Below are 12,663 nucleotides of genomic sequence, written 5' to 3'. Positions count from 1 at the left end.
TGATGATGATGATGAATGGTAATGTCTTGAGGATGGGGGTGTAATGGTATATATAAGGGGAAATTACTTTGTTTTTTTTACTGTGATATTCTGTGATAAGGGGACGCTGGATTTACCAGTCTAGAGTAGGCTCTTCTCTTGTTCTTTGATGTGAGAAAACACTTGTAGCCTAGATGAGTTCCTATATGAGGTTATTCATAAAACTCGGTGCCTTGGTTTGACCCCACTTTTAAAACATAAAACAAAAAGGTCTCAAAAAGCATGACTTCACAATCACCAATTAGGGATTTTTTTCTTCTTCTAATATTGCAGATGTCAAGTGTTCTGAATAACCAGATTTTGCTCTGCTATATACTGTATATTCTCCTACAGATACTTGATATGTGAATAGTACACTCCCTGGACACTTTATTAGGAACACTATACTAATACTGGGTAGGGCCTCCCTTTGCTCTCAAAACAGCCTAAATTCTTCATGGCATTGATTCCCCTATGTTGGAAACATTCCTTTGATATTCTAGTCGATGACATGATGACATGATTGCGTCACGCAATTCCTGATTTTTCAGGTGCACTTTCAAGCTGTGAATCTCCTGTTCTACCACATCCCAAAGGTTGGATTGCATTCAGATCCGGTGACAGGAAGGCCATGGGAAGGCCATTGAAGAACACTGAACTCATTGTCATGTTCAGGAAAAGATGGGTACATGGGCTGTGGCATTCTAGCAATGATTGATTGGTATTAATGGGTCCAAAGTGTGCCAAGAAAACATTCCCCACACTGTTACACCACCTGAATGAAGGAGAAGGTGTACAGGTGTTCCTAATAAAGTGTCCTGTGAGTGTATGTCCTCTCTGTATTGCTATATAGCATATAGACTCTACGGCATTCTGGTCCCCACACCCAGGATTTTCATATGCTTCGGGTTACCACTGAGACCAAAAACTCACCCCTGGCTTGCATCTTCATGGACAGCCCGAGTATATTTTGTCCACACAGGATCTTGCATCAGCAACACACAGACCAAGAACTCATCTAATGTATTCCATTTCACAGCTAATGTCTGTGCTCAGTGATGTGAATGTTGCTTTCTCGTGAAACTGGACTTGATTGAACTTACTATATGTGGAATAACAGGGAGTTGTGATACCCTCCCCACCCCCACCCCCCTACACACTCCATCCATCTCCCTGTAATGGTGTCCTGCAAGGCGCCGTGCTGACACCCCTTCCTTTCCCTGCCTCAAACTGCCTCCACCCACCCATGGTTGATCATACTAAAGGACTAAGCAGACGAAGCAATAGTAAAAGGACAGAACAAACATATCTACTCATTGACACTTTCTTCTAGGGAATTTTATGGAATGGAATGGAATGGACTGGAAATAACCACCCTCTCTGTTCCGGAAATCCTCTAATCCGAAAAGAGGGTTTTGATTTGGAACCAGAGGTTGACTGGATGACTGAAACTGATGATGAATGATACAACAATGTGTAGAAATTGACAGAATGACTGATAAAGGAGTAACTGTTGACATGGTGCGCTCAGTAGCAGCTAACGTATCAGTTGTAGAGCCACGTTGGTCAAGGTCTGCAGTAAGACTGTATGGAGATTCAGTGGCCTCAGCTTTATAGCATTAGTCTTAACATGGCTTCCTCTCCTAGTCTGCTATGCTTTGTGGCCTCTGATGTGAACAAGCTGTTATAGGGGTAGAAAAATCAAAGGTATTGCAGAGTACTGGTATGCAGCGTTTTTGTTCCTGTGATCTCTCCACTATGTGTGTGTGGCTGTATGTGTACAAAATGTAATGTTGTATTAGTGTTTATCTCTGTCACCAGTCGGTGTGGTCTAACTCTGAACCTCTCTCATTGCTGTATTTTTCCAGTGGGTCTTGTTATGGTGGAGTATCTCTTTCCAATGTCTTTCCACAGCTTATGTGCCTGTTTTCAGATATTAAGAATAAAATAAACAGATGTTCACTGCATTGTTGCCCGATGCTCATTTTGTATGGTTCTAACTGCAACATTTTTAAATGGTGCACATTATTGCAACAATATGATGCTGCCGCTACGTACAAGGCAAAGCCGAGTGATTTCTATCCTTGTCATGACAAGCTTTGTTGAATCCCTATAGCTTGCAAATTGCTGATCACAAGGGCCCAACATTATGATAACGTAGGCTTATGCCCAGCAAAGCCATACATGAGTACAATTCACTGCAATGAAGTAAACCTAGGCCAAAGTTATGGCCAGTGAAGAATGGCGGGTTCATTTTCATGTTGATATTAGTTTTTTTTAAACTCTATTAACATCTGAAATTGTTTTTATTTTCAATGACAATGAAAATAAAGATGGAACATTGTCATACCCATTGTCATAATTATCTTGAATTGTAATTTTTATTCAATTAAATAGTTTCAAAAATGTACATAGCATTTTCTACAACTATGATGAAAGGTAACTTACGTCGAAAAGCAGGTTTAAGTTTAGGCCGGTTACACCTGCGGTGAGAACCATCTCTCCTACTATAATCAGTTTGTGTGTCCTAATCAGCCGCATCTGTCTAAAGGCTCTGCTTGTGTAGAGGCTGTCAAGTGCCTTAACAGACACTCTGTCTCTATTTCATCAGAATGTTCAAGCACACAACGGAGTATAGAAGGAGGTGTTATGCTGGTCTGCTGGAGGGGGCTCGTCACTTGCAAATGTTTGGTAGCTATTGGATTGTCTAATAAGATGAGCCACAGCCGCACTTAATTTTGCTCTAGTCACAGGGAGAATTTTGGTATTACGATAACCTTTTTTACTCCTGTTTCTGATTTAACTAGACACCAGTTTATTGTCATCCCATTCAGAATGTTGGTTGCAATTAGCCAAATACTTGTGCCATTTATGAACTACCTCTCACATGTAAACACTTTAACCAGTTTCTCAACATCGGAGCACAGAGTTTTGGTCGCAATACCACTCCTGGTAAAGAGGTGTAGTTGCTTACAATAGCATTGACATTAAATTGAAGTTGTAACTGGCTCATGCACAGATGAAAACAGCCTGTGGTGTTATCCCATTTTTAGATTATATTATATTCTACTTTATTGTCATTGACAGAGTATAAGTACTAAGACAATGGAACGCAGTATAGCATCTAACTACGCTGGACAGAAATCTAAATCTAAAATAAAACACTTGTTTTTGCTCCAATTTTTCATAAGCAGTTATTTATTTATTTTTTCAAAGATCGAAGACTTTTTCTATGTACACAAAAGGCCTATTTCTCTCAAAAAATCTTCACAAATTTGTTTAAATCTGTGTTAGTGAGCACGTAAGTGTGACGTAAGTGTACGTGTAACTTGAGTTGGGTCCATGTTAGGCTGTCCTCTGTGTGAACATTGTTTGAACTGTATGAACATTGCTTTGCTTCAGGAGTCTAGAGACACACTCCTGATAGCAAAGCATTAGGCCTGCCCATTAGACACAATATTAGACACAATAGAGAACAGAAGATGGGAGATTAGCCCCTCCCCACCGTCATGTTGCACTCTCATGAGAAAAGAAAGAGTGATCCACATACAGCCAAGATAAGAACATCCTCCCCTATTCCTGGTAGTTAAGAACACACTGACAGCCTCTGAGTACCTCCATCAGGGATCAGGACATCTAGGGATGTTTAGAAGTGTGTACTTCTGGGAATAGGACTCAGCCACAACCAATAGTTAGTCAGTCTTCTGTGCCTCCTGTGGTCATTATATCTCACTCAAAGTTTGGGTGTCAGTTAGGGAGATTGCGGACGTTGATGTTGAGTGCACATGACCATTGGTATGACACTACATTCCTTCCACCTCCTCTCCTCACTGAAGCTGGGAGACCTAGGGGCGGGATCTGCTGAATTCCACGATGAAAGGTCAGAGAAGTGGTGGGGATGACGTTGGGGATGACGTTGGAGATGCCGGCTGGTACGTGGTCCACCTCCGTGAAGCATAAGCCAGATCTACAGAGGAGAAGGAGGAGAGAAGGGGGTCAATAAGGTTGATCTAAAGGCCATGAGAACCTCAAGCAATGACAGAGGTCAAGAGAAACACTTGGGAAGAAACACTTACAAAAATCCAAAGATTTGGGCGGTCTTGCATTACCAAACGTCCAATCATATTACTGGGCAGCGAATTTCAGGGGCCTTCTACACTGGATACCACCAGATCAAGGGCAGGTCGTTCCTTTTTGGGCCCAACTAGAGTGGGAGTCGTGTAAACCTGCCACTCTGTCTTCTTTACTGTGTTGCTCTCTTCCATTTCCTTTAAGAAAATGTGGTGACAACCCAGTGGTAAAACAGTCACTCAGGATCTGGAATCAATTCCGATTAGCCTTTAACTTGAAACATCTCTCCATATCTTGTCCAATTTAAAAATATTCTGTTTCCCCCATCATTAAATGATGGTGCCTTTCAGCCCTGGCACACATCTGGGTTAAAATCTCTATCACAGCTATACATTGATGGCACGTTTGCCCCATTTACCCAGCTGAAAGAAAAGTTTAAGTTACTTACATCTAAATTTTTTGGCTATCTACAAATAAGAGATTTTATACGCAAACACACACTTGGATTCCCCAATATGCCCACAGGAACTCCTGTGGAGGATATCATGCACTTCAATACGGTCTCTAAAGGTGTAATTTCATTAATATATGGAATCATTAATAACCTCTTGAACCCACCAGCTCCTTTCAAGACACTATGGGAGAGAGGTCTAGGGGAGGAATTTGATGAGGATACATGGAACTCTATTTTAAACAGGATCCACTCTTCTTCTTTTAGTGCGAGGCATCGCCTGATTCAGTTTAAGGTAGTGCACCGCATTCACTGGTCTAGGGCTAAACAATATGGAAAAATATTCCCTAACACTGACCCTATCTGCCCTCGCTGTAAGCTGGAACCAGCCACTTTATTCCACCAATTTTGGTCATGCCCCAAACTGTCAGATTTCTGGGGATCTATCTTCAAATGTTTTTCTGAAATCTTTGACTTCGATTTTGAACCATGCCCTATTACGGCTATCTTTGGGATTCTACCAGTGGGTTGTCCACTATCACGTGCCCAATCTGATACAGTAGCATATGCCACTCTTTGTGGTAAAACTTACCTTTTTGCCCTCTTACAATCAGTGGGTTAGAGACTGCCTTAGCAGCTTAAATTCAGCTCCCGAGGGAAACCTGAATGTTTCTTTTTCTTTTTTCCCATCCTGCAACTTCCCATTTCTGTCACCCTGTGCCTATAGTCTTATGTCTCTAGATGTGATGTGGGATTATTCTGATGTGATGTGAGATTTTTATTTGATTCTTTTTTTTTTTTTTTTTTTTTTTATGTTTGTGATTTGCAATTTAAATGCTGTATAATATGTGTGTCTTTCTGATTGGTGTGTTTTTGTTGATTGTTCTAAAATAAGAAAATGCCAATAAATATAATTTCCAAAAAATAAATAAAAAAATAACAAGACTGGGAGCAACACCAAGACTAAACACACCATGACATGGTGTAAGTTGATCAGGGTGGATTAAAACTATGTTGAAACTGTAGGGCTTGGCTGTGGAGTCCTCCCTGTAGATGTTTATTTGGGACTAGCAGCATGGACCCCTGCCCTTAATCCTCCTGCAGACACACCTCTAGAGACCTGTATAAATGCCCTGGACTGACCAACACTCAGATATCAGCCTCAGTGCCAAGGAACCTCTCCAAAGCATCTCCACAACCATCTAGAAGCTTCTAGAGTACCTCCACCACCAGAGCCAAGGAGCCATCTGGGTATCATCTCTTCTCTCCACCATGAAGATGGACCACAGCCCCTCTCTCACCCTCCTCCTGCTGCTCCTGCTGGGCCTCTCCCAGGCCAACCCTCTGCTGGAGGACGGAAGTGAAGAAGATGGAAGTGAAGACGACTACCAGATGGACGACCCTGATGCTGAAGTTATTGACATCACCACCAGAATTCTGACCACTAACAACGGCTCCAGTGAGCTGCTATGGGAGGGAGACATGCTAGCACCAAAGACCAGAGCTATGGTCTGCTATAACAGCAACTGCCTGTGGAGGAAAGGCAGAAGCGGCAAGGTTGAAGTGCCCTACATAATGAGCAGACAGTTCACTCGGCGCGACACACAGATGATCGAGAGAGCCATGAGGTCCTTCCACGGCAGAACCTGCATTCGCTTTGTGCCCTACACAAACCAGCGTGACTACATCAGTGTTGAGAGTAGAAGCGGCTGCTTCTCTGATCTTGGGAAAATCGGAGGTAGGCAGATTCTCTCCATCAGCAAAAGTGGCTGCCTTCACCACGGTATCATTCAGCACGAGATCATCCACGCTCTGGGCTTCCAGCATGAGCAGACCAGGAGCGACCGTGACCAGTACGTCAGGATCAACTGGCAGTACATTCCCACCAACGTGGCCTATAACTTCCGCAAACAACGGACCAACAACCTGAACACCCCCTACGACTACTCCTCCATCATGCACTATGGAAGAACAGCCTTCACTACGCAGTATGGAAGGGACACCATCACCCCCATCCCCAACGCAAACGTGAGGATCGGCCAGAGGCGAGACATGTCCAGAATCGACATCCAGAGGATCAACAAATTCTACAGCTGCTAAGTCAGAGGAAAAAGAGTCTGGAAAATGTGTCGTATAACGGCAGTGTAGTTTTGGTTTAATGTTTGCCGTTCGGTTGAAATGATCATCATGTGGTACAACGTGCTTTAATGCACACAATTATTTAGTTTGCTGTGTCATTGTAATCACTAATCGTATGGGAAGATTTTATTTGAACATGAAAATAAAGAAGATAAAAAAATAAAAAATAAATACAGAGTGCAAAACTTCTACTTATAAAGGAAATAAACAGACATTTTCCACTACCTTACCTACGGTTTCCTTTTTTCGAGAAAACTGAAAAAAGGAAAAGGTAGCCTACTCACCACCCTGCCAGGCAAAGCCAAAAGAAAATCATATTTCACGGTGAGAAATCAAACACAAACTAACCCCATAACAAAACAAAGTCAAAAGGAAATCAAATGAATGCCATATAAGCAAAGGAAACCAAAACAAAATGTAGGAAGTCTCGAGAGGCTACAACATAGCGGGTAGTGGTGGTCTAGTGGATAGTGAGTTGGACTTGGGATCGGAAGGTTGTGAGTTCAAATCCCGCCTGAAACCACACCACTACTAGTGTGCCCTTGAGTAAGGCACTTAGCCCTCAATTACTCCAGGGGGAATGTCCCTGTAATTCGTAATTGTAAATCGCTTTGGATTAAAAAAGCGTCTGCTAAATGGCAAAATTATTATTATTATCAACATCCCCACAGTCAGTAAATCCAGTTGAAGGAGGGAGGACATCAGCCGCAGGTGCAGCACACCAGGTGGCCCAGCCTCCGCATGGCACACCACCTCAATAGAACAACATTGGCAAAGGCATAACTCCTTCATTCTGGTCAAAAAGGTGCAACAGTGCCGTTATTTCCTGAGGGGACTGAAAAAAGCCCAGCGGTGTCCCAGGATTTTGGTAACTTTCTACGGGTGCACCATCGAGAGCATCCTGACCAACTGCATAACAGTGTGGTATGGCAGCTGCTCTGTGTCTGACCGGAAGGCCCTGCAACGGGTGGTGAAAACTGCCCAGTATATCACCAGTGCCCAGTTCCCTGCCATAGCGGACCTTCAGGAGATGCGATGTCTGCGGAGGGCGCAGGCTATCATTGAAGACACCTCTCACCCCAGTCACGCACTGTTTGCCCTCCTTCCACATGGGAGGCGGTACAGGAGTCTAGGCTCCCGCAACAGGAGGCTGGCGAACAGCTTCGTCCCCACAGCTGTCAGGCTACTGAAATCTTGACCCTGGCGGTAGCCTTGCCCCTCTAGCCCCCCCCCCCCCTTGCACTATTGCACATCCTACTGTACATACCTTGCCCCTGTCTGTACATATATCTGTGCATACCTATGGCTTGCACTATTGCAATCTGGCTAGATGCCAAATGCATTTCGTTGTCATGTTGTACATGTACTACTATGCCAATGACAATTAAATTGAATATGAATCTGATGATGATGATGCCCTGCCACTACCCCATGATGATGATGCCCTACCACTACCCCATGATGATGATGATGATGATGATGCCCTACCACTACCCCATGATGATGATGATGATGATGCCCTACCACTACTCCATGATGATGATTCTCTCATGTCATCCTTCTCCTTACCCTTCACTGCCGGCTCCCGGTACCAGCTCGCATCAAATTCAAGACCCTTGTGCTCTCCTACCGGGTGGCAAAGGGAACAGCCGCTACCTGCCTGTAAGCAATGGTCACCCCTCAAACGTCAGCCCATTCACTCCGCTCTTCCACCTCTGGTGGTCGACTGGCTCCACCGTCTCTACACGGATGCAGCATTTGCACTACCCGGTCACGTCTCTTCACTATACTGGCTCCCCGCTGGTGGAACGAGCTTCCACCTGCTGTCAGGTGAAGAATCACTTCCTAAATTCCGCTGTGAACTGAAGATCCATCTCTTCAGACAACACCTTAACTGTCTCTCCTGAAATAATAAATTATTATTTATTAGAAATTATAAATTATTATTTATTATACATTATAAATTATTATTTATAAATAAAACCTCTCTACCCTCCTGTACAGTTTCTCCACTGTAAAAAAAAAAAGAAGTAATTCTTCCTTCTTCTTGCATTATGACTGCCAATGGCCTCTGGCCTGAGCAGAGATTACATTTCTTGCGATGACTGGATAGATTATTCACTTACAACAAATACATTTGTCGTTAAGTAAGTCACTTAAAGGTGTCTGCTTGATCTAAATGTAAATTTCTCTTCCACTAACCCACAATGTCACACTGTCTTCCACTACCTCCACGATGTCTCTCCTACGACCTCCACCATGTGTCTCTTCTCACAATGTCCCTCTTACATTTACATTTTTGGCATTTAGCAGATGCCTTTTTCCAAAACGACTTACAACAAATACATTTTGTCTAAGTGAATAATCTATCCACCAGTCATATCAGGAAAAAGTTATCTATGCTCAGGCCTGGAGCCATTGGCAGTTGTCGTTCTAGATGAAGGAGTTTTTTTGTTGTGTTTTTTACACTGGAGAAACAGTACAGGGGGGGGGTAATAGATGTCTCAGAAGGGACAGTTCAGGTGTAGCCTGAAGAGATGGGTCTTCAGTCCACAGTGGAAGATAGGGAGTGACTGCAGTCCTGACAACCAATGAATGGTGAACTGAATGGGTGAAACCAATCTGTACACAAATACCATCAAATGAAAGCTGAGAATCTGTGCTTCGAAGCCACAAAGCAGTGTTTGATTTCAAATCCAAACTTTTGAAGTGTAGAGACAAGATAAGAAAACGTCCTTCGCTGTCCAATTACTTACACAGGCAACTGTTTATTTATAGCATATCCACAGAATAACAGTAGTTGGCTCAGAGCCAATTATTCAGTATATACATGTAATATCAAATAGTGCGCATGGAGGTGTCCTAATCGCACCGTTTTGTTGGCCTCCGTCAACGCAAAGTTGCTATGAGAGCCGCTGATGCCTTGGTAGCAGTGCTCAGTCTGATGCCTTGGTAGCAGGTCTCAGTCTGACGGCTTGGTAGCAGGTCTCAGTCTTATTCAACAGTCGCATGGCATCTGTCAACAGGAAGTGGAGAGACTTGTAGGGGAAGCTGCTCTTATCTAAAAATAATAGATCAAATTAAGCCTGGATTTTTTTGATAAGTCTCGCAAGATTTATCAGAATAAGCCTGGATTTTCCTTTAGTGACGTTGATGGAATACCCCCCCTGACCGCTTTGTTGAGCTTATTGAAGTCGCTGGTAAAGGTTGCTATGGCAATGTTGTGCTCTGTGCTGGACCCAGGGAATAGGTTTCCAGCAGGTCCGTCCGTTCTTCCAGGCCTCAAAGTAATCATGGTGGTCTGCCATTACTTTGTTTCTTTATTAGTGTGCTTTCTGTAAACACAGGGATGGGCAACTTGGATGGCAGTGGGGGCTACAGAGTTTATGAACGTGGTCTCACACACGCACACACACACACACACACACACACACACACACACACACACACAAATCTCGGCCCCTGAGTGAGCTACTGATAGGGCTGAATGATGTTTTCATAAATGTTAAATGATATAGTTGGATGTTCTGTATAATTCTGTGTATCACTGTGTAAATTACAGTACAGCCTGTCTCTGGGCTCTGTTAATGATTGTGTGAACCTTGTACACCCTTGTACTCTGGACTCTGTTTATGAACTTTTCCTCACCCATTACCCCTCGTGTTATTGTCCCTGAGCCAATCAAAACAGAGAAGGTCAGCTCGCCCCTTCTCTCCCCTGCTTATCAGATTTCAATGTCACTTTTCGAAAACAGGTTTTGGTCGCTCACGGCCACGTCTGTTAATGATTCGTTCTGAACACCACCCCCCTTTTCTAGGACTCTGATAGGATCACAAACTGCCTCCTCCTTTCCATTCTGTTAAGAATAAAATGACCTGCTCCTTGCAAGAAAAGGCAGTCTGAATTCGGAGTCTCTAAGGGGAGACTTCGCATTCATTCTCCTTGCAAGAAAATAACGATCATGATGAACTCCGTGTCTCTTTGTTGTTTAAAGTCTACTACGGTCTGTTTGAACTAGCGATGGGTTAGCATGGCTTGCTTTACAACCAAGCTGAACAGAATATAGCATTTAAGCCCAGAACCAACCCAACAGCTACAGACACAAGGGGGTGACCCAGAGGCCACTGACCTGCCCCCTACTGGCTATGAGGGGCAAGCACACTTCACAATTTCCACAGAAATTGTACCTCTCTAGTTACAGATATATTTTAAATTATCTATTGGGGTGAAGTTACACCGCAAACTGACTATACAGTGTCTGTGGGTAACATTGTACGTAAGAAATCTGTAAAAAAAACACAGAATTATTGGCTACAATGCACAGCCATAATGTATAGAAGCCAATTACTCATCAGTGCAAACATCAGGATGAGTGTAAGTCAGCATGAATGCACAAGTAACAAAAGTGCTGCCTGATGAGTTTTAAAGTGCCACTGCTGTGAGAACAGGACAAAAGAACATAGTCATTGAATATTGTGACAACCTTCCTTAAAGTCATTGTAGACTTGAGTAGAAACCTAGATTTCAACCTTCACAAATCACATAGAAAACAGTCACTTCAAGGATGTGTTCTGTGTACTGATGGTCATTATATATATATTAGTTCTGTCGGCATTCCAACAGAATCTGAGTCAGAACCTGAGTATCCAACTGCTATGGGAACAAGGTGCAGCCTATGGGGCCCCACGGTGGCACAGACTGGAATTGCAGGTTTGAGTCCCATCTGGAGCTTTGTCATCAGTGGCGGACTGGCCACCGGGCAAGCCTGGCAAATGCCAGGAGGGCCGCGAGACTCTGGGCCGCTCAGAATGTATTATATAAAATATATATATATATATATTTGTAATTTTGTCTCTGGTGATTTTCATTGAAAATAACTTATTTCAGCAGACCGCAGCCCAAAACATTTTATATCGGCCGGGCCATCCACGCAGTTCTGCATCGCGGATGCCCAGGGCCCTAAACCAATAGGAGCAGAGCTCCCCTATGGGGCGGAGCTCCACGATGTAGAACTGGAGTATGTAAACCAATAGGAGCAGAGCTTTAGGTAGCAGGGTAAACCAATAGGAGCAGAGCTTTAGGTAGCGGGGTAAACCAATAGGAGCAGAGCTCCCCTATGGGGCGGAGCTCCACGATGTAGAACTGGAGTATATCTCCATAACTATCGTAGTCAGTTCTGTATCGCCAGTGGACACGCACCTCATGTCATCATTCCGTTTATAACAGCAGTTAACGTTACACTGCTTTCATTTTCAGAATGGGGGAATTTGATGAGAGCGATGCAGTTAATGTGCAACAACTGGATGCAGGGAGCAAGTGTAGTTGGAAGTAGGAATGCACCGAAATTCGGGCCGAAAATAGCACAAAAAAGTACATTTGGTGTGAAAAGGCTATTGAAAGAGATATTGACTGATGACTGCCTACTGAGAATACATATAATTACAGCAAATATGTCGGTAGTTTGGCATCTGTCCTCTGACTTTTTATGTTAACAATCCGTGTTGCGTGTTGCGTTTGGAAATAGGGCTGTTGTGTCGCAAATGCCAGGGCTGTTTTTTGATCCCAGTCCGCCCCTGTTTGTCATCCAATACCTTTGGTAAGGTACACTATTAACACTATCAAATCAGCTTTCATTGAGAAATACATCATTTATTTTTCAGGATACCTAACTGAAACAGGTGATCAGTAAGGTATATTTTGAACCATAATGACTGCCTCCAAATTCTCAAACCACTTGCACTTCCTCTAATCAACTGAGACCACTTTACAAGTGTTTCGGGTACATTCACAGATGAATGGGCACACCAAGCAGACATCCTGTAAATTGACACACCATTTTCTCCGTATTACGTTTATTATTATTACGTTTGAATGTTTCATAGTTGGGTGTAACGTCATGTTTGATCTTATTTTAATGTGTGTTTTATGAGTAGTATTTTCATGTAATTGTCATTGTGTGATGTTTCTTTCCAGTATTTTCTTGA

The 12,663-nt window shown here is 43.2% G+C and overlaps 1 protein-coding gene across 1 annotated transcript; it reads left to right on the top strand.

Annotated features, from left to right (window-relative positions):
* Positions 1-5,818: 5,818 nt before the first annotated feature.
* LOC308165938 (hatching enzyme 1.2-like) lies at positions 5,819-6,640 on the top strand (the record flags this gene model as incomplete). The annotated part of the gene is made up of 1 exon (XM_080540145.1): positions 5,819-6,640. One exon carries the CDS (start codon positions 5,819-5,821, stop codon positions 6,638-6,640), a length of 822 nt encoding a protein of 273 aa, XP_080396271.1.
* Between the last annotated feature and the right edge of the window lie 6,023 nt (positions 6,641-12,663).

The sequence above is a fragment of the Nansenia antarctica genome (genome assembly GCF_963989245.1).
Source record: "Nansenia antarctica genome assembly, chromosome: 10".
Lineage (NCBI taxonomy): Eukaryota > Metazoa > Chordata > Actinopteri > Argentiniformes > Microstomatidae > Nansenia > Nansenia antarctica.
Note: the sequence above shows the minus strand (reverse complement) of the source record. Positions and strands in the feature narration are given on the sequence as shown.